Source organism: Dromaius novaehollandiae, chromosome 11 (genome assembly GCF_036370855.1).
Source record: "Dromaius novaehollandiae isolate bDroNov1 chromosome 11, bDroNov1.hap1, whole genome shotgun sequence".
Taxonomy (NCBI): Eukaryota; Metazoa; Chordata; class Aves; order Casuariiformes; family Dromaiidae; genus Dromaius; species Dromaius novaehollandiae.
In genome coordinates, this window is record NC_088108.1 from 22,785,322 (window position 1) to 22,811,126 (window position 25,805).

General features: G+C 40.8%; 1 protein-coding gene across 9 annotated transcripts in view; it reads left to right on the top strand.

The window, feature by feature from the left end:
• Positions 1 to 25,805, top strand: part of KLHL13 (kelch like family member 13) — an 86,063-nt gene that overhangs the window by 24,937 nt on the left and 35,321 nt on the right. For 4 of the 9 annotated variants that reach the window (XM_064518349.1, XM_064518350.1, XM_064518348.1 and 1 more), the window contains one exon: positions 3,188 to 3,259. The exons of 3 other annotated variants lie outside the window; for them this stretch is intronic. In XM_064518349.1, the coding sequence (XP_064374419.1) occupies positions 3,188 to 3,259 (72 nt within the window). Of the gene's footprint in view, positions 1 to 3,187; positions 3,260 to 24,177; positions 24,273 to 24,598; positions 24,879 to 25,805 lie in introns of those variants that run through there. 2 more of the 9 variants (XM_026110969.2, XM_026110965.2) reach the window with 2 other exon arrangements.

Here is a 25,805-nt window from a genome sequence, read left to right on the forward strand (position 1 = left end):
CTGCTCTTTGTTTTGTAAAAATGCTAGCTGCAGAGTACAGCTCAATACCTGCTTTGCACAAGCTCTGTTTGGGTAATACATTGCTTAAATACTCACCTGACCAGCATTGCCAGTGTACAAATGCAAAACGTCTTTCAAATTGCTTATAAGCCAAGAGTGCAAAATGAGAGAGCAGGGACAGATGGGGATCGATAGGAAATCAGACCAAGAAGAAATAGTTGCAATGTATCAGCCCTCTGACAAATGCCGTGCATCATTGCTGACTTAGTGTGGTGGTCATTCTGAAGGAGAAATCACCATGGCCTTTTTATAAAAAAGCACCTTCATGCGTAAGGGGTCACATGAAAGAAGCTGTAGAAGTGCTTATTGGACAGTTTGCCAAAGGTTGATCTAATTAAGGGGAATAAACGTAGCAACTGCAGCAAAGCTGAGCCCTGAAGGACCTTGGGAAGCAGCCTTTTGTGCTTGATGTGCCGAGAGAAGCAGGAGCGCCGGATGGATGTGCTGAAACAGATTAACGTGGCTGAAGTGACAAGCCGGGAGGACATTCAGCAGAGTTTCAAAGGATTAAGAAATGTGGAATTTGTCTGAAACCAAAATAACTTAATTCCGTGCAAGGTGGATTTTACCCGAGTAGGTAACAAGGGGCAAAATTGTTCTAAAGACATAGAAATAGTTACAGGAAAAAAATGTTAAATGTTTGACAGTAACTCCTCTTATGCAAGCAACACACTTTTCCAGCTGGTTTGATGAAATAAACTGGTGAGAACTGTTTGCTGATGTAACTATTAGGTTAAGGCTTTTGCTAGTATAAATGTGTAAAGTGTTTAAAGAAACAGCACATGTCATATTTGCTATACCTCCACCCTCTTCCCAAGGGAAAAAGGTGAAGCAAACAAAACACTCTTCTCCTCTCCTCCCGAACAAATTTCCCGTCAGACAAAATTGCGCGTCTGTAGTGATATAACCGCGCAGCAAGATGAAAAGCTTAAATGCAGATCTGTCCAAAGACTCGAGGTAATACATGGGTCTAAAAGAACAAATGAAAAGACTGTTTTGCATATAAATATTGTCGCATTCATGAAAAGCTTTATATTATTAACATGTCTGAGGACCTAGTTCAACTTTTAATTTCATTTTCATTCCTAGAAGCTTTCGCCAAGAAAACTGCTACTAAAATTCAGTGATGTTGCAGAGCATATTCCTGTTGTCTGGAATGCTCTGTGGTGACAAAAGTGACTTCTAAAGCTGATTTTTCATTGGAAAGTAATTTCTTCAGTGCATAATACAGATTTTTTTCAAGGAAGATTTTTAACGAAGAATAAAGAGGAGGAAGTAGTAAGTGTTAAAAGTAGCAGCTGCTGTGCTATATGCATGTAGTATGTTCAAAGTGCTTCACAGGCAGGGAAATACACCTGGACTGAAAGTCGTATCACTTCATTAGATACCCTTATTTTAAGACACTCTAAGTGCCTAGTTCTAATTTTGAACTTCTGAGGAAGGATAAGTGCTTCTGAGCTGCTGCGTGCCCTGGGTCGCACGTTTTGGCTTGAGTCAGATAAGCTATTTTAATTGTTAGTTCACAAGCAATTATTTTTGGCCTTGTTTTCCTGCCATTTGGAACTCTGATTTCTAGTCCTCTGATCTTTATTGGATACAGAATTTAAGCCTAATATTCTTTAATAGTGAGTGGAAAATTTAAAAACAACTCAGTGTTTTTATTGCAGAATGGAGGTTTATATGCAAAAGGTGCATTTTTAAACAGCTGCTTTAAATCTCAGGGATTTAAAGGGTGCAGAAATCTAACTTTCTGTATCAAGATCTATTGATGTTGGTTTGGTTGCCCACAAAGTTCTTTTCCATGTTTATTCAAAAAACAAAAAAAACAAAACCAGAAGAACCAAACTCACATTTTTTAATGTCATTTGAAGATCATCTCTACTGAAGCTCTCTCTTTCTTTTCTTCTTAGTGCAAGATTATAGTATTGCAGAAAAGTCTAGCTTAGAAAGGTCTTCTGGAGGTGAAAGCAGGGTTTTAGGTTAAGTCATCCTGGGCCCTGTCAGGCTGAACATTGAATGTTTCCAGTGAGGGGGAGACTACCACCTCTCTGAGCGACCTATTCCAGTGTTTAATTCTTCTCATTGTGCAGAGGTTTCTTCTTTTGTTCATGGTTTTTCTCCTTATATCCAGACGGAATTTCCTCTGATGCAACTTGAGCCTGTTGCCTTTTGTCCTGTTGCTGTGCATCCTTGTGAAGGGAGTACGTCCATCTTCTCCATAGTGACATTTCAGATGTTGAAAACCTGTGGTTATATCCTGCCGAGCCTTCTCTTCTCCAGGGTGAACCAAGATGAGAAAATAGAGAACAATGCCATTCTCTCATTTTGTTTACTATTTATTTTAAAGAGTAGGCCTTATATTTCAGTTCATACATACAAAGTTGAGGAGCAGCAAAGCTTTGGTCCTGGCATTGAAACTGAGTACTGTGATTATTTTATCTCCTAAATGATCTCCTTGAGTTCCTAATGCACGCATGAATGCAAGACACACAACACTAATCAGAAATTAGCATCCTAGATTAGAGCCCATCTTTGCAAGCAAAGGAAAACTAATTGAAGTTTATGGTAGTCAAGGGAATAGCAGAAATATAGGCATCACAGCTGAACAGTAGAGAGAAAATTTGTGCAAAGATGGTTTGTAGGCAGTAAGTTTGTGGAAGACTTTAAAAAAATCCTAGAAATGTAATTTATCATGAGATAGAAGCTTTCCATCAAGATTGGTACTTTTTTAATATTGTCAGTATTTTTTGTCCTTTTTTAACTTGAGATTTTGCAGTTGATGGAATTTCTTCCCAAGTCAGTTTTCTTTCTGCTGCTGCTCTTGATAGTCTTGACTTTTTTTTTTCTTTAAAAAGCTCAAAAGGTGATACTGAAATGAACAGCAGGCAGATACTGTTGTGCTTGAAGAAATTTTAGAGTACATCTCTTGTCTGCTTCATGGCTTTCTGGGATTTAGTTTAAAAAAAAAAAAAAAGGCCTCATTTTCCTATCAGAACAACGGATGGACTTCACAAATCTTTGGCAGTTGCTGGCTGCAACTTCATGTGTTCTATGGTGCTAAGCATGCTTTAGGACAGCTACTCTTGTCTAAAATTACATGTTGCATTTTATCTCCTTTGGTCAACAGGGGAGTTACTAACCTCGCCGGCATGGATCATTCTGTGCTCCGAGGGGAGATGTCAGCAGTGCTCCACGACAGGTACGTTGCAAGGGGCTACGTTCATGGAGGAGTGTCCGTATTTGGTGGCTTTTTTTAGGATGGCAGCCTGAAAGCTTTTTTCCCATCTGGAAAGCAGAAGGAATCTGTAAAAGCAAAGTAGCAAGTGACTTGAGAAATGAAAGGGCCTAGTATATGATTCTGTCCATAAACTAATTTGTTTCTCAAACTGTGAAATATATAATTTTTTCAAACAAACCCGAAAAACCCCAACAGCGTTCCCCTTGCACTTCCCTAATCCAGGATTTCTGTGGATTTTTCTGATCTAGTTGGTCTAGCTGCCATCGCATCTGCTTTTAGCTATCAAAGGCCAATTTTACGAGTAGGCAGTGACAAAATTAATTATCAAACCTTTCAGAATATGCTAAAACATTGATTTCTGATATGGCTGGAAAGGGATTTTTGTCCTAAAATATATGGAATACAGCTGTTTCTTTCTTCATTACACTTTATCTGCCACTTCTGCTACTTAATTATTTTTTAAAAGGGATTCAGGGCAAGAGTTGAGATGCTTACCTTGTCTTGGAAGGAATCTCAGCAACCTCGTTCAGTGTCTTCCTGTCTTGAAAAGAAGTCCTTAATAAAGGATCAATTATGTTTAAGCATCTGAAACTGTTTTACAGCTTCCTGAAATCAGGTTACATTTTTGTCTTTCGCTGTACTTTCTGTTCCTTTTCTATTAATGGTTGTCTGGTCTGATCTGTTTAACTTAAGATGTTAGGACTATTGGTTTCATTCTTTTAAAGAAACCAGAAAAATCAGTATTTGTTTCTAGTGCAGTATCTTTCCATTTAAAGACTGAGAGGTATTGATATCTTGATTATTTTTCATGCTTTTTGTAGCTGAAGTAGGAACTTCAGGTTTAATAAAATGCAAAGGAAAACAAAAGCTTAGGTGTCTTTACTAAATTTCTCATGAAATAGTTGCTTGCACGAACCATTCTGACACGTCCTTCAGATGGATTAAGTGTTACTATATCTGCACACTGGATGCTGGATAGTCCTGTAAAGGAGCTCTGCTGCACCAAGAACAATTGTTTTGCTTTGATTTTTGCTTGAGGAAGTGACAGATCCCTGTCTCTCTGCCCCACTATATCAAATAATAAACAACTGCAGCGTGAGTGTGAGTGTTCGGTAGTGTTGCTAGGAATCTGTTTTCCTTTGTGGGTGGCTGAAAATATTGCTAGATGAAACGGCATCGTGACTAATGGTCTTCTGTTAATGTCGTTTAAGACTTCCTCATTGTTCATTTGGATTATTTATTACGGGAGTTTAGAGCTTTTATTTATTGAGGGTAATATATTGAAAAGGCTGTTTTGAGCATGTTCCTTAAGAATAAATGCTCAATTATTTCTGCTCTGAAGCTTATATTGACGTTAAGCAACCTTATCCTGCTTAGTGAGTTTTAGCCTCCTGACTGGGCAACTAGAGTTGTAGCTTCTTTGACTGATCTTGTGTATTATTGTCTCAGTCTAAGCAGATAATTTATGGGACAACACAGTAAATTATTGAAGTTATGTTTTGGCAGTAGCTAAATCTGTCTTGAAGAATGACCAGTCTCACTGGTATTCTGCTCTCCGCTTCAGCGGTTATTCTCACCAGTATGCTTGGGCTGGGACCAGAAGCAAAAGATTTTTCTGCTTTTTTTTTTTTTTTTTTTTTTTTTTTTTTTTTTGGAAACAGGCACACAAGTGCCTTTTGTCTTACTGGATGCGTTTGTGGTAACCTGATTACTTGAGCGTATTCAGTCTCAAGTTTCATTTTTCATCCTTATGTATGAGTGAAATTCTTGTGTACTGCTACAAATCAGTGAACGTCTATAGCCTTTTAGCACTATTTGGTCAGCCACGTTTCTGCTTAAAATAGAGAATGGCTATTTAATGAATAATGCTGTAAAAACCGAAGAATAGACTCTGAAAGCTTTCCTTAGAATTATAATGAAGAAGTTCTGTCCATCTTCAAAAGTTTCCAGGTTCTAGTAAACCGACTTATACTTTGCTCCATCCTATTTCCTTCTAGTTATGCTCTAACACTTGCTTTTATTTACTAGTCATGCCTCTTTCTCCCCCCAGCAGTGACATTACCTGTATTTTCTCTCCTTGTAATTAGTTCTGTGCACTTACTTTCTACATTTTTAGCACGTACACTTTAGTATTTTAGAGCAGGTTCGTTTTCCTTTGAAATGGGAACGCTGGTGTTTTTACATGAAACTTTTCAAATATATTCATGTAAGAACTAAATTTAGAAAATAAAGAACTGGAAAAAATCCAGTGGGTTTTTTCAGGTGATGAAAAGTTCTTTTGTTTTTGTTTTTGTTTTGTTTATTGGACAGTTTTGTTCACATCCAGTTTCAGTACGGTATATGTGTTTGGTGTGCTTGTTTAGGAGGAAATGATTTCTTAACTTCAATTGAAGAATTAACCTCTTCAGTCAAAAGCTTGCATTCCCCCAGTGAACGCTTTGAGCTTTCCAAATTAATTTTTTTAACCAAACCCTCCACAGCTTCAGGTGTAATAAAGTAAAAACTGACAGCTTCTGTATTGACTTGAATTTGAAAAATCTTATTTTTGACTATCTAGCTAAAAATTTTCTTTTGTTGATAGAATACTTAATTAAAAGCATCAACTTTTTGCATAATTTGCAGTTGTATAGCTAGCAGTTTATGTACAGGCTTGGTGACTAGATGGGTAGCACAACATAGGGTGCACTGTGTTTACATTTTTTTGCATGAAGAAGGGAGCAGTGGTTCAAATTGGAAACACCCTTCTCCATATTCCAAAGCTGTTTTTTTTGGTTTTGGTTCAAATGCATTTTTGGGTTAGTTGCAGTTGAGCTTCCTCTATATGTGCCGGCTGACTGCTAACATCTGTGTGAATGCAGTCTTTGTATACTGTGTGCGCTATGGTGCCTCTGACGCGTGAAATGTTTGTAACTTGATATTGATGTGGACAGCAAATAGGATTTAAAATAGGTTTTTTTTATCTATGAAAGAGGCGTATTGCTTTTAATAGGGTGGGTAAAATTTCAAACTAAGTTTGGCTGCTTGGAAAATCTGTTCTGTACTATGCTCAATACTGTGTGAGCAGTTTTTTTTTTGAAGAAGAAAAAAAGACTTTCTAAAGTTCTCCAACTCATGGCAAGATATTAGCAGCGTAATGTAATGTCCTGCCGATTGTCACCTTCCCCTTTGTTTTTGTATTTCTGATTGTCTTCTGCCACTTGGGTGGAGGTGCCTGTTGCAGTGCTCTCCTGTTGGGAGGTGGGTGGAGAGCAGGCGTGACTGTTTCCTGGCTCCCTTTGGGCTTTGTTTGAATGCATGAGGTTAAAAAAAGAAGTTTTAGCCAAAGCAACTTAATGCTGTATCACAAGAAAATGTTTGAGTCCTAAATCTAGAATCATCTACTCAAAAAAACATGTATAACATTCTCCCTTAGACCTGTTTTTTCTGCACATAAGTAATTTATCCATTGCCACCCTATATTTAAACTGTGCATGTCACTTTTGGGTATGCACTGGCCAAATTTTTGAAAGTTAATATTGTGCAGGAAAGTGCAACTCTTAAATAGCTGCTGCTGTTTCAAAAATGAATTGTTTTACTATGCAGTTTAAGCCACTTTAGCTAGTGAGCAGGTGACCATCTAAATAAACACATTTGAAATAAAAGTTGTGATCTCGAAAAGCGGAATGCTATCCTTAAATTCGTCTTGTAGTCTGTTTAGGAATGCCATCTGTTGATGAATAAACATGTTTTTTCATGTTCCTTCCTCCCAGAAAATACTTCTTGGTGTTTACAACTATAATCAATGTCCCGAGACATTAGTCAAGCATAAATGGGTTGTTACTGATTCATAAAGAAAGAGGAGGGGGAAAAACCAGAACTTTTCTATTGATGCATCTGTTTTGTTTCATTTTGCTGTTTAAAAGAAGTGACCTAATTTTAAAAAGGCAAAAATACTTCTTTGTGGGTGCTAAGTACTTTATTGGTACTTCCTATATTTAAAAAATACCCAAAAAACCCTCAAGGACTTCCGTGGAATTTGTACCTTACTTGAAGGAAACAGAAACAGCCAAAACCCAAAAACCTGAATGCCAAAAAACCCTGACCTTGCGTTGTGAAAAATACACTTCTATGACCCATTTTTTCAATGCTAAAATTCATCCACATGTGCATGTTCACACATGCACCCTGGTAATATTTTTCTGATAGCTCCATTGTCTTTGGACATCTGGGAAGTGTCTGTGATTCAGGTTGCAGTTCACTTGGATGCAAAATCAAGCATATTTTGGAGAATAATTATGCAGTGGTGGAGACTATGCTGGAAAAACAAGATGCCCAGTCTTATTTGGGTGTTCGCTATACAGGGAGATGGGTAGATTTTTGCATCTTAAGGTAACTGATTTGTTTTAATGAGCTGCACTTCAAACTTACCAACAGTTAAGCATACCTTGTAAAAATGAGAAGTGCTAGGTTATTTGGATTACTGTCATGCACCGGACAGAGAAAATCAAAGTAACTATTAAAGTTTTTTCATGATCTTCAGAGGTGTTATAGAAGCATCCTGCAGAGTCGGTGAAGGCTGTTAAGGGAAACCAACTGCAGTTGGTTTTTTGGACAGTATGTTCTGCTATTGCCTGGGGACTACTGAGTCCGTAGATATTTTGAAAGCAAGATGTACACTGAAATCCAGGTATCAATATGATATTTGTTTCTGCAGGTAATAGTAAATTTAGCAGCTGAAAATAAAAATACACTATTGAAATGCAAAAGTATGTTGCCAGCAAAACCTTTCAGGTGGTGTTTCTACTACCACTGCTCTGCCTCATCTTACATGTATATCTATACCTGACCGATCCATGACATTCCTGAAATCTGAGCATTTTGCTTATTTCCTTCCATCTTCCCAAGCTACATTATCGCTTCCAGATCCATCGCTTTGGCTATCAAAAGTTTTCAATATGCAGCTGCCAAATTCCAGACTTCTAGTGTCATTTTTCTGCCTCAGCTCACCTGAAACGCAGCTGACAGCCAGGTTGATGGAGATGTGCCTGCAGAACATCTGGAAGGAAACTTCGTTTGAAGTAAATGTCTTTGATTTCCACGTGCTCTCCATTTACTGCCGCTCTCTCGGAGAGCGTGAAGGCCACGTATCAACAAGTCAGCAATTTCTCTGTACCCCAGCTGGACGAGGGTAGCAAAGCCGTATTTGTGGTTGCTGAAAACGTAGCTCGATGTGACTGGGGTGAGTCAGAGCAGTGTGGGAGTAAAGCAGAACATGAGAACCGGAGCAGGGGAGTTTGCAGGCTTTGCGAAGCTCTCCTCGCCTGGCACAGCAGCATCTCGGGTGCTGCCTGGGTTCCTCTTTGCCTGCACAGCGAGGCTTTCTCCCCTCCTCCTCCCTCTCCCCGGTACTTAGCAAATGTGACTGTGTTTGGTCCTGTTTTCAGATAAGCATTAGAGCTGGGCCTATGCAGTACACTATATAGTAATCTTGCTTGGATTTTGCTCACAGGCTTTACCGTGGTGTTAGCAGGACTTCACCGTCTGTCATCGTAAATCGGAAATCCTTCTCGTTGCTGCTGGTTAGTGGGGTGTGACGAAGACTTTGGCTGATGAGGAGTAATTATAGGAGGGCACCCTGGTCTGATCCGGAGTTAGGCTGGCCGTCTCCCTGCTCTGCGGGGCTTGGGAGTAACGAAGAGCACTGCTTAAGAACAGGGATGGCCTTGTTTTCCGGACAGCTAAAGTACTGGGCTATGAGACCACTTACAGTGCAGAACCAGGGGGCAGAGGGAGGGGGAAGGAGGGTGAATGAGCTGAATCCCATTACTGAAGTTTGCTGTTATAAAGAATTTATTATGTGCATTTGACAACTGAAAGGCAAATCCAGACTTGATAATTGTCCTACTTTTTCCGAATGCGATACGTGTCCCTCGGATCCTGTGCTCTTTCATCAGATTACATCAGGGAAACAAAAGCTTAGTCATACTGTGGCTTCTGCATTTGCTCTGTCGTGTTGGTGAAAGATGATCATGAATAGAGTGCTTATCTGCGAGTACTGGAATTCAGTTATTTTACATAGGAGCGCTCGATGTGATGATTGAGAAATCCTGAAAAACTTCTTAGCTGTTTGTTGAACATAATTATTTAACGTTTCCCTTAGTCTCAAAAGAAGTCTCTTTCCTTTTAGTAAATCAGTAGTTTGTGCTTGAATTTGGTACTGTTCAGAAATCCTAAAAAGCTCCTTCCAGGGTCCAGCAGAACTTTAGCACAAAGAAAAAATGTTTCTCTTGAGCAGCTACTTTTTGTGCCGCAAGGTGTTGGTACTTTGCTTACGTTTCTGCTTCAGTTAACAAATCTGATAGAAAAAGGTATGTTTATGCATGTTGTTTCTTGATTCAGGATATGAGCCTGAGTGCAAGTTTTCAGAAATTTGATCAGAAGCACTGAAGAAAGGATAGACTTGTGTAATAGCGTCTGTGTAAAACTCCCGTGGTCCGGTAATTGCTGCAACTGTTGGTTTCCCTGTGTAGTTTTTAATTCAGTGTTTACAAAGACTCTTGTGGCAAATGTTAGTTTTTATCTCTGATCTAACAACTGGATTTTGCTTTATGTTCAGTACTGACCCTATTGAATAAATACCTGGCTGATTGCCCTTCCTAATCTGACTACTGTATCCTGTGCTGCTGGAGTTGGAGTGGTGCCTCAGCTGAGATTTCCCAGGTGCCCCCAAATTAATCTTTCTTCCTTTTCATGTTTCCTGTGTATTCTACTCAAAGACCTCAAAGGCTTCAGCTTTCAAGGGTTTTCAGTGCCATGAAAGCACCGAGTTCATTTGAGATTTCCCTTGACTCAGCAGAGGCCAGCAGCGCTTTCAGCGTGAGGTTTGGGATGTAGATGCAGAGTTCCAGGCGAGTGAAGAAGTGCTTTGCTAAACTGCAGAAATGCTTCTCTGCAGTCGTAGTTAAAGTACCTTGAAATACATGTGCAGGCAGGAACAATCCAGCAATGACTGATGTCAGACCTTGATCTTTTTTATGTGTGTTTTTTTTTAATCGTTTAGCTTGATTATTTTAACACGTCATTTTCTGAGATGACACCATTACATTTTTTCATGCAATACTTTGTTTAGGTGGCTGCAGTCACATTGTGCCTGGCCTGAGTTACTGTCTTGGTTCTTCTGAGGGTTCGTTGTGCAACCTTCGTGTTGTATTAGTTACTTCTGCAGTGGTTCTTGAGAAGGATGCAGGTAAAGAAGAAGCTGTTGTTCCAGCATGACTTCTGGTGATGGCTGTGCTTCTCATCATGTGTGTATACCCTTCTCATGTTGCGATCGTTCTGCCTTGTGTAGGCAAAATAGTAATCACAGTATCTCCAGAAACCAAAATGCTGAACTTAAGAATTAGTGAAAAACCTTAATAGTAAGAACATGTTAGAGCAAAGTTTTGCTTAACATAAGCTTTGCTTTGTTTAGAGATTCAGAAAATGATTATACAATAAAACATACACTGCTAAGAGCTGAATATGTAACTGACAGTATACAAAGGCTTATTGGGAAGTGTGATGAGCAAATGGGGATGCTCATAGACATTCTCATATTTCAGCTGTGTCTGTTGATTGTTACCTGTCTGCAAGTATCTGGGCATGATTACATTTTAAACTCATGTGGTTAAACTTGTCTAGTTCAAACTTACAATGGTAAACTATGGCCCAAGTAACTAATTTGTGGGGAAAAGAGTGACTAAAATTGGAGAATTTGTGGATGTGTCTTGTGAGCAATGGTTGAGCATCAGAGCTGAAAAATGTTGGAGTCGGTTATCTGCATGCTTTTGTCAACATAATTTCTTACCTGTTTTCATACCTTTCCCTTTTCTAAAGATGCTCTGCTTTTTCTGTCTGAAAAGTTGCATGTGGAACTGTGAAATCTAGAAACAATTTTACAATGAAAGCTTAGTTTCTGCAGAAACTTGGAAACAATCAAAGTTCTTGTAACATTCCTGGCTTAACTTCATTCTTCATCATGTGCTTAACAGCACAGATCATTTTGCGTAGTTCCAGATGCAATGCAGAGAAGGAAAGGCGTTTATACCTTGCAGCTCAGTGTATTTGTCCTACTGCAGTATTAACGATGCTTTGGTGGGAGATAAGGTAAAGAAGTTTGTTTGCTGGCCTTGTATGGTAACTCTGTTGGACCTACTTGTTAGTCCAAAACATTTATGTATTTACGTGTTTTATAGGGCATCTGCAGGTCTCACAAGGATTCTGTCCTGGTTCAGGTGAGGTCTGTCCAGTCCCGTATCGAGTCTCTGACTATGGCCAATAGTGAGTGTTCAGGGAAGAGCACGAGAACAGGACAAATACGTGATGAGACTTCCACAGTATCATCTCCCAGCCTGTGGCTGCTTATGCTCAGGGACCTTCTAGACCAGTGATGGATGTTGCCCTGTTTATAGCTCTGGATGGATTTTTTTATTACTTTGTACAGCTGCTGCTTTGAATCCATATGTGTTGTTGTAATAGGAAATTGCTACTGGAAAGCTGATAACTTGATAGCCGAAGCACGTGCTCTGTGAAGAAACATCTCTGCTGCTTGCTTTTTTCTTTTTTTTCTTTTTTTTCCTGACTAGCTTGATTTGATACTCCCTATTTATTGTGTTGGAGATGTGGTGAATGAGTACTCCTTGTTCACCTTTGCCATGCTTTTTGTGACATTATGCACCATTAATGTATGTATTCTCGGTTATCTCTCTTCTGCGTTGTTAAGTCTAGTCAACAAGTTGTTCCTCGTACAGAAATATGCTTGCTCATCCTTTTCACCCTTCCGTACCTTCTCCGAGTCACTTGTATGGCTGTTGAGATGGGGCGAAGAGCAGAGCAGCTCGTACCGCACAGCAGGTAAGGCAGGGGAACATGCTCCGTGTGACGGGAGGTGGCACAGCCCCAGGCGCTCTGAGGCTGGGTGCCAGCTCCTACAAGCTAATGTACAAAGCTATTGACACGAGGAAAAACCAACCAACCAAAAAAAGCCTCAGTCATATTTTGCATCTCTGTCCTATTTAAGTGAATCTTCTGCGTATGGTGGTTTTTTCCCATTTAAAATGGAAATTTGTGAAAATTGAGGATTTGTCTGGTAGAGCAGTTCTTCTGCATACCAGAAGGTGGCATAACTGAATTTCCTAAAACTGTTTCAAGTGCAAGAAATACTCAGGATACTGCTAAGCTTATTTTTAAAAGCTCAAATTTTGATCTGAGGGAAATCTGATCAGTTTAGTGCTTTAAATTTAAAGCAGTTATTTAAAGATGCACACATTCTGCTGTTTTTTTCAAAATGCAAAAGCTCTGGTGGGGTTCATGTTGGCTTTTATGGCTAAAATTTTTGAAGTTGGAAGTAGTTTAACTGAATCACAGGTTGGAGAGAAAGGACTGTCCATCATGTGTAGAGTGGAATTTTTTTCCCGAGCTGCTTTACAGAATCTTTTTTCCCATGAACAAGTTTAGACATTTTGCCTTTAATCTGCAAAATGAGACCAACTTCAGCCTGCTTTAAGCTCTCCATGTTAGCTGGTGCTATGCAAAAATAAACCATTAATACAGTATAAATTAAAGCTTTATGCCATAGCAACTCCACCTACATGCAGATTTATAGGTGTATTCCTAACAGTTTTTTGAAGCAGTAAGTAGAAAGTGCGTGCAAAAAAGACCAATAAGCACTGAAATGAAAATCAGTTTTCAGTGTGATATTGTTGCGGCAAACTGGAAACTTGGCCTTTGCAGAGTTTTGCAATTCATCAGAAGGAAAGAAGCTGATGTAATAACTGTAATATGGCATTAGATACCATCTCGCCAACACTTTCATAAGAAGCTAGAGAAGCCTATTGCTGGACTAGATAGAGGGTGGATCAAAAAGCAGTTAAGTGTATCCCGAAAGGAGGAATTGCTTCCATTTTGAGACAGGGCGTATTGATGGAGTGGCTGAGGAGAGGGGACTCAAAACTGGGAAAGGAAAGGTTGAGCAGCAGTTCTTCAGGGAAGATCTGAGACACGGACTGGGTCTTGGCTTGGGAGGTAGATACTGCATTTGGGAGTTTCAGGCACTGCATAGCCAGCGACAGATCTGTCCTACATCAGCTTGAAGTAGTTTGTGTGTTGTGCTGGGTTTTGGAAGGCCCCACGTGGCGTGCTGTGTCTGTTTCTGAGCACCACCCTTGAAGATATCCAGGAACCGGTTGTCAGCAGTGTAGAAGAAAGCAATGAAAGTGACTGGAGAGCTAAGAACTTTTTACAGTGGAAAAGGAAAACAATTAGGGTTATTTAGTTTGAAGAGGAACAAAGTGTAGGAAGAAATAATACTAAAATTTTTCCCAATATTTCTTGCTCAATCAACTACAAATTTTTAGATAACTTTTAAGTCCAAGTGTTCAGTTTCACAGTGGTGGGGTTGGAGTTGACTCTAGAGCTGTTGGTTGAGACCCTTGTGCAGGGGTGAAACAGCAGTTTGGTGGGGGGAAGGCTTATGTGTGGTGATTTTGCAGTAAAACCTGATTTTGCTGAATAGTTAAATGAATTGGTGTAGGACAGAAAACTTGAAGTATTTAAATATATGGGAGTTTTTTCTCTTTCCTTCAGCTCCCTCTGGCAGACAAACACCTGAATTACAGCAGTTTTGAGTTTGAGTTACTTCAAACTATATATCAAAGAAAAGCCTGTCTCAACTCAGTTATGAGAGTTTGGTATGCTGTGTGTTCAATCCGAGAAAGTTTTCAGCTGTAGAAATGTAGATGGCTGCAGCTACAGAAGAAATTAAAATATTTCTTGGTTAGTGATGGCTCACTTTGGTAGAGCCCTTTCGCACATCATAGCTGTGTGATGCCATGTCACCCCAAGGACCTCTGCACTATGCTCGTCTATTTATTTATTTATTTATTTTCTTTCCCCTCCCTGCTAATGCAGTCTTTCCTGAGCCTGCTGAGCTTCACTAGAGTAGCACAGATGAGATGTGACCATTTTGCATAAAAATCTAACAGCGTTTGCAGAATTGTTGGCTATTTCTTTTGCTGACTTACGTCCTACGACGGCAGGTGGAAGGGAAGTGGTGTTACAGCACCGCTCCCGGTACCCGTCCTCCAGCTTCTGTGTCCCTCGACCCACCGCGGTGCAGCTCTCTCCTCCTCAAGCCGTGGCAGAGGCTTCCAGGTGCGTGCGTGCTGCGGCAGGGCGGTTCGTCAGGATGAAGTGCTGTGGTCTGATGTGCAACACCATCTATGAAGCCGTAGAGAGCTTCGCCTAGCCCGTACAGTAGTGCGGTAAAATGGCTCATCAGTGGGAACCCTATAAACTGCTACATGGAAATGTTTGAAAGCACCAAGCTATCTTTCGTGTTTTAAAACATTGAAGTTCATTGTGGCGTCCTTAGCGAACCTAAATGTGATTTAAAATATTCCTGAAACTTGTATTCCATAATGGTTTATAATCAGGAGAGTCTAAGCTCTTTGGTTTGAACACTTCATGATTTTGTGACTCCAAATGTCAGATTATCATTCTGCTGTGAGTCTTTCTAAAAACAGCCTTGTGCTCAGACTTTTCTTGCTACGTACAGTTTTCTTCATGCAAAACAACGTGCCCTGAGTTGATCCTAAATTATCTGGATAGTTGCTGTTGTCACTATATAGGGATGTATAACTGCAAACTTGTTCCAGTCTGCTAAGTGAGTATCCTAAAACTGTCACTTTAAATCTGCCTTTGGAAGTGAATTCATGGCTGGTACATTTGTCTACTGTAAAAAGCTCGAGTAAAATACTTAGTAACCTTCATCTTTAGAAACTTTGCACAGATTTCTTTAAGTTTATATCCACGTAGATACTAGGGGAGAGTGCAGTTAATAATTCTCTTTTTGTGATTTAACTATTATGCAGCACTGCTGGCATCTGATGAATTAGAAATAGAATATAATAGTATATTTCAAACACATTGAACTGTTTAATCTGAAGCAGTCATTTTTGTGATCATTCTTACTTTTTTTTATTTCCTAGAAAAATCTAATTGTATGCAAGGATTACATTTTGAAAATCTTCTTCATGCAGCTTTTAAAAATAAGTTCATAATAAATTACTAAAGTTGTGCTAATTCTGTGGCATGAACATACTCATTGACCCTCCTGCCCCGTCAGATCAGATGTTAAAGGCTGTGGCTTTCGAGTCCTCTGTTAACTTGACCGTGGAATTAGCAGAAATCCTCATTTTGCTATAGATGATCAGATATCTTTTGAATAGGCAGTGTCCAATTCTGTAGAAGCCAAGCTTTGCAACTAAAGCTGTTCAGTGCCTTTAAGACTGGAGATTGTTCCAGATATGGCTGAGGTGTAAATCTTCCTTGAGCTGCAAACACATTTTTCTGCGACTTTGCTCCTGGCTCTCCCCAAGTGAAAAAACCCGTGAAAACTAACCACTCTCAATTTCTCCCTGCTGCTGTTGAGAACAGCAAAGCAGCAGCACAAGTGCAAACTAGGTTGCTCCGTTTTGCTTTCCATTTGGAAACAGGTAATGTAGAGGTTATCACTAGTGTAATCTGCTGAGGAAGGGAGGATCCTGAGAAAATAAGCTCGGGAGGCTCCCCCGCCCGTGCTGGCTTTCCGGTAGGAGTCTTTGGACTGCACCTACCTTGGTCAAACAGGAGGAGCTGATTTGTGATCGCCTCAGGCTTATAGGCAAGGAAATTGAAAGGAGGCAATTTAAAGCCTGGGGTTTTAGTACAATATCCCTTTGTCTCATGTGGCCCATTTCAGCTGTTTAGCTGGAATGATCTGAAGGCTTCATCTCTTTTCTAGTGTATAGAAGCTATAGCTTGTGGGGGGGGGGGTTGGCAGTGGTGAATATGGGAAATGCTAGTATCAGTGATAAATTTGAAACGTAGCGTTTTGCTATGTAAGCCTTTCCTTACACCCTTGTTTATGAAGACAAGCTGAACTTTTAACAATGAGTTGCCAGTTCAATAAAATCTATACCTAATTTATACTTCAGGCTAGCTAATGGCAAATAATTAAATTGATGGAATCTCTTTTAATATTGTGTCTTTTGTGGCTCCTTAAAGTGATGCAGCGAGCAGCAGTGAAATGACTATGCAGTCTGGTATAGTAGCTTCAAGTCTCCTAGAAGAAGTGTCCCCGCTGTTCCTTGGCCTACAAATTGCACATCAGGATTTCCGACAAGCTGGCCTTGAGCACCAGCATCTTCCTCGAAACCTTTGCAATCTCTGCAACCTTTGGTCTTGCCCGAGGGGCTTTGGCCTTCAGATGATGCCTTCAGCCTGCCCTCCTTGCAGGTGATGTAGGTTGTGGGTTAGCAGACGGGATCCACCAGTGACAACGCAGTGGGAATTCCTGTGTTCACAAAAAGTTCATCTTTGTCTTTGAAAAAAACAGATTGCTGTTGTTGCTGTGTGTGTCTGTAGTGGCTTAATGGACTTCGTTCTTGCCTCCCCCTGCCTGCCCCTTTGAGGAGGGAATGCTTCGTGTGCACATGCAGCAGCAAAAGCTCACCCCAATGGGTAAAGACAATAATAAGGCTTAGGGAATGCAAAATGACTAACAGATTCCATGTAAATAATGCAAAAAAAGCCTAGAAACTGCTATTTTGAGAATATTTTCCAAATATGTTAATAAACACGGTATTGTTCATTTGCAATTTGCAATGTATTGTGCAGGAAATGCTGAAGCTGTTAGTGACTGGAGCTCACTCCTGGCTTCCTTTTAGTTACTAAACTGCCTGATATATTTGCATCATGTGGGTCTGACGTGTGAATGTGTCTAGGCGTGCTTTACTAAATGGAGTTGTGCAGACCACAGATGATAACAGCTGTGGAGAAGATGTTTATAGATTTTGTAGTTCACAGATTGATCTAATTAAAGTAACTGTTGCTTCAGACCAATTGTTTTACACAGGATCAGTCTAACTGCTGTGACTATGCGTTCAGATTTCTATGGGATTTTGTTAAAAATGGGTATGCAGTGACCCGGCAAGATAAGCTCAGTACTTCGAATAAGTCAACATTAATTCAGAAGCATTTCTTTTTAGCTGTATGTCATCAGTAGAGTGCACAGGCTTAGATCAGAAGTTGGAAACGTTCATTAACTTGCTTTGGTTTTAAGAACTTATTTTACCTACTGCCTTCTCTGTAGGTAGTAGTTCAACCAAGCAGAGCTGAGGTTTTGGTGTTACCAGTGTCATGACTTGTAGCCTGCAGTTAACAGAGCATCTCAGCTCTTGGAAGTGATCTCCTGCTAGAGATCTTACCTCCAGTTTAGAGGGCTTTGCTCTCATTTGCTCGATGAGAAGATGCAGGGCATCCACAAGGGGAGCAAAATAAAAAGTACTTTCATGAAATACACACTTAGGAATGTGTTTGACATTTCTGACACTGCATAGTTACAAAATACACATAATTTGTTATTTTACTAAAGTAAGCTTACTGAATGTTCCCAGAGTAAAGACTGCAAACACTATCCAGATTAGTGGTTCTTCTCATTTCTTGTAAGTGTCCCTTTTCTGCTGAGTTTCTGGGAAGCTGACTTTAGATTTACCTTGTTTGTTTGTCTGTTTGACAATGTTATCTCTGTGACCTGATAGGAAATAAATTTGTTTACCGTTTAGTGTTGCTGATTAGTGTCAGAAACTTCATAGGCTTTCAAGCTATTTTTCTTGCTAATGGATGATAATTGCAAGGAGCAGGGTTGTGGATTTTTGAGGAATATGTTTATGCAGCTGGGCTCGTTCTTGCTGGGTGATGGAGAAACTCTGTGCTCGATGCGATGACGTCTCGGTCGGGCAGCTGCTGCTACCTGTCTGGTTTGTTGAGGAATATGTGTTTTGGTAGGATGAAAATCACATGAGACTTCAGATCTTTCTTTCCAACTGAGGTGTTGAAGGAAGGGGAAATGGCGTTGTCAGATATCGAGTTACACACTTCATTATATATTCATTATATATTATGTATATATATTTATATATAGTGAGTGTATATTATGTGTGTATGTATATAGTATGCATATATATATATATATATATAAAACAATATTTTTCTCCGAAATGATGCATTCTAAAGCATTACTGCAGCAAGTTCCTGTTTTTTTGTAGGAAAAAACGCTGAGTGGGTGGGTGGCAAGCTGCAGGACTTTCTGTTAAGCACGTGGTACATGCCCTGAATGGAAGCCTGGCTGCTTCACTCAATATTTAAAGACTTGGTGGTTTTTCTTCCAGTTTTAGAAGTAGCCCTACGTATATTGCAACAGAGACCGGAACTTGCACCGTTTATGGCATGTAGACAGTGGGAGGGGTTGGCCACAAACCTAGTTTATCTACTTTTTTGTGCTTTTCTCTCTGTGACTATTCCTCATGCTTTCATGAGTCGTTGGCCCAGTTTAAAGGAATTAATTAAGCTTGAGAATAACTTTTTTTAGGCATCTCTCTGCCATTGATGAAACCTGGTGCATCTTCCTGTCTGCCATGCCACTGCTTCAAAAAGATGCTGCAATATATATCTGGTGTCTGAGGTCCCTCCTCCACACTTGTAAAAAATTCTTTGAGACAACATAGTAGATAGTAAGTCAAAGCACATGCATAATTCTGTCTTCAGCTATATTAATGCCTATTTCTTTGTTTAAACAAATCTAATTGAAAGACTATTTCCTTGTAAGACAGATCTCTGAGGCTTCTAGAAAAGTTGTAGCTTCAGGAAAAGCGTTGCCAGATGCATGTTGCTGCTTTTTCTGTAAAGTTTTAATATTTGGGGAATGTTTCAGTGTCATGGTAAGGAGACTGCAGGCATAACTCCACTGGTCTCATCTGCACTCTCTTTTTCAGTCAAGGATTTGCTTTACCTTCATATGAGATTTGCTACTAATATTTTTTGTATTAATTTGTATTTTTTGTGTTGTATTAATTAGCTGGCTTGCATATAGGGCAGTACAGGAGGCTCCATCTTTTAGTTGTTTTTTTCCAGTAATCAGGACAGCCGCAGTTTAATAGATTGAAAAGCCAGGGGTGAAGGCATGAGAAGCATCAGTGTGAAGGGGAACAGGGAGGTGAATAAGGAAAGTCAATTAAACACACCGTAAATTTTTAGGAGGCCTGCAGAGAAGTGTTACGCATCCTTATTTGCCTTTATTCTGTTTCTAGGCCTGTGCTTTGAGAATCACATTTAGAAAGCTGATTTTCCAAATGGCTATTGCATTTGGGCTCCATGTCTTCTGGAATGTTTTATCAGATTTTTTTGGAGGTTTTGTTTAATTTTCTTCTGTATTAAAATGTGTAGTACTACACAACAGTTCAGCACATTGGTAGTTTCAAGTTACACAAAAGACCAGAAAAATTTCTTCCGCTGTTTAACTGAGTTTCTGCCCTCAGTTTGAAGCAAGTGTTTTGTTAGAGCTAATATCATATAACAGTTTTTTTTTAAATGGAAAAATGGCTTTAAATCCACCGATTTTTAGAATGTAGATGTTGAGAGGAAATCTCAAAAGTCCGAAGGTGTTTACAGATACTAACCAACAGCAGCATTTTAGCCTATTTTTGTCTGTCATAGTCTGACACTTTTTCTTATATTAAGAAATGCTTTTTCAGTAGAAAGTAGCTTAATTAGAAAATATCATTTTCATGACTCAGTAAATATTTAGACCTTTCTGTTGTCTGCGTTTCTGGGTGAAATTGGGAGGTGTGCGTCACAGTCGCTGCAGCTTTCGGCATGCCTCCTTATGCCAGGCTGGAAGACGCGCGGGGTTGTGGAGGTGCAGGTAGGGTTCAGGTCACGCTGCGAAGGGTTTGCAGGGCTTTGAGAAAGTTTCCCTATCGCCTAACGCTTTCCACCTAGTGCTTTCCGTTCTGCAGAGACTTAGTAAATGAATAAAAGCAGGGAGTTAAAACGCCTGTTAAAGCAGAGCAGCAATTTCATAGCCATAGCTGAGCAGTGGACTGGGCAAACGTTTTTGCCTTTTAACTGTTTAAAGATTGGAAATTCAGTGGCATGTCTAGAAGATAACTTTTACGATGCTTAATTTTCTATAAAATTCATGTGGCATTCCAAGGCTAAGGATAATATTTTCCGACAAGGATCTTCTTGCATTGCCGCTATGTTCAGATGCATCTTTCTCCCTGTGACTTGTTCTTCTTTGAAAGCCCCCGAAGGGGCATCTTATGGGAGATTTAGAGATGGTTCAGAAGTTATTTGTTGGAAACACATGTGACACAGCACAGTATGCTTGTGTTTTTGTACGAGAAGAATTTGAGTTTTATAACGCAGTGCTTTTTGGTAAAAGGCAGCAAAAGCATATGTGTTGGCAATCGGTACGTGCAAAACGTGGTAGCAGCTGAAAGCATTAAATTGCACGAAGGGAAAAAAAAAGGATGTTGCAAGAAAAAGGAAGGAATCACAAGGGAAACGGTTTTGATTGCAGTCCTCTGCAGAGGACTGCAGAGTTGCAGAAGGAAGGGCTGTGGTGGCCGGCGAGCGGCCCGCTTGCAGGCACTGCCGCCGTTGCCTGCGTGCGGTTCGCTCCTTGCTGCCCGCCCGCTCCTCTTGTTTGGGGCCAAATCTCGCTCGTTGGTCAGCAGTGAGGAAGGACATCGAGGGTGGTGGGAGGGCGATAAGAAATGTCTCACTCTGTTAGGCGCTCTGGTACATGTTTGGGGGATGAGACCCGCGCTGGTGTGCGGCCGTGGTCGTGGCCATTTCTGGCCTCGTTGAGTGTTGAGGTCTCTGAAACAGCAGCTTGGGATCCTGCCCGCCCTCCGTTCGTTCTTGCTTTCCCTGCCTCTTATGCCACCTGCTCCATGACTTTACGGAGGAGTTTTCTGCAGAAGTGGATGGTGTGAGGTTGGTTATTTGCCGTGGTGGCAGTCTGCTCGGTGCAGCTTTGGAGACGTGAGCATGGGAACGAGCACCCCAAATGAAACGCTTCCCCTTCTCCTTTGTATACAGAGTGAGAGCCGTGTGAGAGATTCAGGTAACGAGTACAATACAATTACAAGCATCTAGCTTTTATAACTTGCTTATAATCTTGAAAATGAACCTGTGTGTGAGGAAAAATATGGAAGATGACCAACTTCAGCAGTGCGGTGGCCCCAGCATCTTCTCTCCTGTAATCAGTGCCGTTACCGTGGGCCTTTCAACTCCTGGCTGCTGGAGAAAAGCAGATCTCCAGATCAGTGCTGGAAATGTGTGTGTCTACAGCACTTGCCTAAAAACAACTGTTTCCCCTGCAAGGAGGGCTCTGCCCGGAGCTGCAATGCTGCTGTTGGCCTTGGGTACCGGTCAAGCTGGGGACTAAGGGCAACACGTTGAAATGCCAGGTAAGAAAATACCATATACCGAGTGGGCGTAATATAGTCCCGGAGATCAGATGGGTTATTTTTGTGTATTATTAAACGTATGACTAAACCATTATCTTAGTCTCCATTAAAAGAATTGAATAGTATACTAAGATTTTTTGTTATCGTAAGAGTACTTTATGTAAAGCATATGATATTTTTGGCAGTCTTTTCTCTGGGAATATGCAACCAATTCGTGACTGTCAAGAAGAAACAGTTGTACTTGATTTGGTTGCCCACCTGGGTGCAGATAGGTGATTCATCCCTCACATGGTTCGTTCTTTTGCAAGTCAAAAGCCTGGGGTTATTTTTGGAGTACCTGGCAGCGCTGCTTCCCCCGTGCCGTGGTTTTGATTGACTGCTTGCGCCGGTAGCGTGCTTAGCATCGGGAGGAGATGAAGTTGGGTAGTGCTTGGCATTCATGCCCTTTAAAAACATTAAGTTTACTGTTGTAAAGCTCTTTGGTCGTTAAACTCTGGCCTAATGAGCGTGCTGGTGTGCTGCTTTTTAGTCTTACTGTAAAGGTTTTGATTAGGTTGCTTGTAAATTAAGTGGAAAAATAAGCAAGAACAGCAGCAGCCAGAGGAGAGTAGGTGTCCGAGCGCTCATGTCGCCCTCTGCACCGAATGATCTCACTGGGGTCAGAAATGACAAGGGACTTCTGCTCCCTGGGTGTATGTTCGTCGACTTAAATACCAAGTCAGTGGCTGGGAATGCCCGGATTGCTTAACCTTGCTTTTTTCTTCTCTGCTCAAAAGACAGATATAGAGGATATTGCAAGAGTTATTTTCCAAAAAGTTGCGCCTTGAGTGTCCTTGGCACCTTGCTTTTATATGAGCATTGCTGCAGCTAATAAAATCCGTAATCAGCTCCTTGGGCTGGGCAGAGCAGGCGTAGGCAGACGGCTTAAAACACTTACTAGTTGGTTTCACTGGCTGGGCACTTTGCATGAGGGAGTAGCAGCACTTACGCATTGTATTTTAAGATGCTGTCTGTATAATGGTAAATGTAAAAACAAAATTGGGTATACTAATTCAAAACTTGTTTTTTTTTTTTTCCTTTGTGGTTTTAATACTTGCTATCTAGCTTCTCTTTGAACTTAACTTGCAGGCCTTCGATGCAGATAGGGCATGATCTAGTAGTCTGGCTACACGTGTGAGTACGAGACTGCATGCACTCTTTGCCATATGTGCAGAGAGCCAGCTTTCCCGTTAGCATGTCAATGCACAGGTGCTTTTACCAAAAGAAAGAATCCTTGTTTACGCTAAAAATGCATACTTGCTATTTGCAGGACTAGCGTTTCTCAGTGTTTATAGCATATACAGGTTTTGTTGCCCTATGCAGCAAATATCTGTGTAACATCCTTCAAGTAGTAGTTTCTATGAAATTTTTTGCCAGTATTAATACAGCTAACACATAGTGTAAACTTATTCGAAGTGCTGGGAGAGAGCTTTTCGGCTGCTTGTCAAATAGGTGTATCTGCTTTTGGGTTAGTCCCGAGGTAGGATCATCCTGGATTATTTTAGTTCATTACCTGCGGTTATGATAACAGCTTTAAAACCCCAAAACTATTTTTGGGGGAACACTTCCTATAATCATCACAGGCTGCAGAAGCAGCAAGTGTTGCCTAGTGATTTCATCCCCAAAATAAACTTGATAGTGTAGGTTTCACCTCTATTTTGATAAACCTATCAGAGTGCCACGAAATGCTGTTAAAATGCTTAAAAAATATTTATAGCCATTCTGCTCCCGGTTCTGCTCTGTGCCGCTCAGCACCGCGTGACAGGGTGTTGGCTTTGTGGCGATAGGATTAAACTAACCTGGCGAAAAGAGAAATTGTCGTGAGACCGTTCTGAAATCTGTAGAATAAGTGTCATAAATGTTGTTTTGTTCTCCTGATGGAATACGTTATCAGGGTGCTTTTTGGTGAGGGGGGTTGTCAACATAGCTGAAGCTCTGCATTTTCTCTCTCTCCCCCCCCCCCCCCCCCCCAAAAAACCCTAGCTGCTGGTGCACGATACCTTGTTAAATTCTCCATCCCGTTTTTATTAGCATGTCATCCAAGCTCCCCTCCGCCTGCCCCGGGAGGTCCCGGAGCGGCACGGGGCAGCAGCGTGGTCCCTGACGGACACCTGCGTGACCGGCTGCTTCCTCGCCGTTCAGGCGGTTTGGGAGCTGCCGGGGGGGAGCTGCTCGGGATTAGGTTGTTGATAGCGTCCCTGCGAGGACGGCTATTAGCAGCGTGCTCCTCCGCTGCAGGAGCCAGAGTGGTATTTGTGTTCCCATAGCATGTTGTAAAATGCATGAGATCTTGCTCATCCTCCCTGGAAATGAGAATAGGAAAATGAGAGCATCCTGAACCAGAAGCTGTTAGAAGAGCATGCAGAAACCTGCAGCGATTTATGCTTTATTTTGTCTTCCTAGCTATGGATTAGAAGGACTGATTTTTGCAATGGGCTTTTTCCATAATGGCATTCTTGTATTGTTTGGCCAGAGCTTGCACAGGAGGAAAACAGGCTGCTGAATTTAGTCACTGATCTCTATTAGCCGTGGCCTAAGGCTATGCTGAGATTTATATCCCATTTGTATTGTTGCAGCTCAAAAGAAGAATGCTCAGAGGATGACAAGTGTATTCTGAGTAGGTATGTTGCTTCATTTTCGTATGAAACCCTTCCTTTTTTTTTTCCTGCTTCCATTGGTCAGAAACCAGGTTAATAGGGAGAGAATATAGTACAGTGCTGCAGTGTCCCTGCTAAGGCAGAACAATAGCATCAGAAAGAGTCTTTTAAAAATTAGCTGCTTTTCCTAAATAAAGCTGCATTGTGCTGGTGTGCACAGTGCAGTCTTTTTTTTTTTTTTTTTTTTTTTTAACCATATACTGCAGTCAGCGCTTCCCGAACGAGGTGGCACTATTGTTGAGTTAGAGCGATAGAATCATCATCTCGCTTTAGGGGACAGCAGGATTTAAGAGGAGATGCCTTGCAGCCCTGTTTTGCAGCTCGGAAGCCTCCGTTTAAGGGCACTGGCAGAATTGCTTCCTCCTGCTCCGCAGCAGCCGCTGCTGTGCTGGTAGCGTGTGGAATGGAAGTCCTAGTTGGTAGTCTGTTATGGAAACGCTGTTTGCTGTTATTGTAGTACCGTGGTGACAACATGCCATTGAAATGGAAAACGAGCTCTCCTGCTATCTGGAAATTCCCAGTTCCTGTGCTTAAAACATCCAGGTCATCGCCACTTTCTCCAGCATACATGTAAGTGAGAGAAATGAGGATAATAAGGTGGGATTGCTTTCGTGAGACTACCCTGTGGCAAAATACCCTGTTGTTTATTGAATGACATTGGCACTCAGTATTTTACCTTGTTTTTCTGTGTGGACCCTCAGACTTTATCCTGGATGTTTCATGGTGGATGTTGTGTCGAGTCTTTCCCTCTTTGTTGGAACGTAGAGAAATGGGGCAGATTAAGCCATGCTTGTAAAAATACCCGAAATGTTCATTTGCAAACTTCGTGTTGGTGTGAATTTGTAGAGCTGATCTTGAATTGAGAAGTTGAAGCTTTGAGGCAGGCTTTGTTCGGAGTGTGTGTGCTGCCGTTCCCTCCTCCTGCAGCCGAGCATGGGATCACCTGCTGTACGGCAGTGCACTTCTGCTTCTGTGAGTTCTTGTGCTTAAGAAAAAAAGAAAAAATCCTGCTTTGCTCCTGATCTGTTCTTTAAAGTCCTAGCCTTAATACAAATGTAATGCCTTATATTTTAAAGAGTTACAATAAAAGCTGAAAACATAAATGTAAATCATTAATATCTGGAAAAAAACCCCAGCTTATTCAGGTTTTCCATGTCCAGAAGCTTAATATAAATGAGTATTTCAATACACGTGAAAACAGTATGCCTTTGTCTGTCTTGCCAAATCTTGGTAAAGCTTATATTCACCTTTTGTTGCTGTGAGCTTTGTATTCGCATATACAGGTGGCTTTTTCTTTCTGAAATAAAACTAAGAGTAGGCTACTCTGCTTGCTTCTGGCTTTGTTTAAGGAAGCAGCTCTTTCAAAATGAGGAAGAGTTGCTTTAAAAAACACACATATAACATTGTGGATGGTTTCTGGAAAATTATTATAGAAGCTACTGCTTCCCAATAGTATTCTAGCAGAATAGCTATGATATTTGTACTTTTAAGCTTATA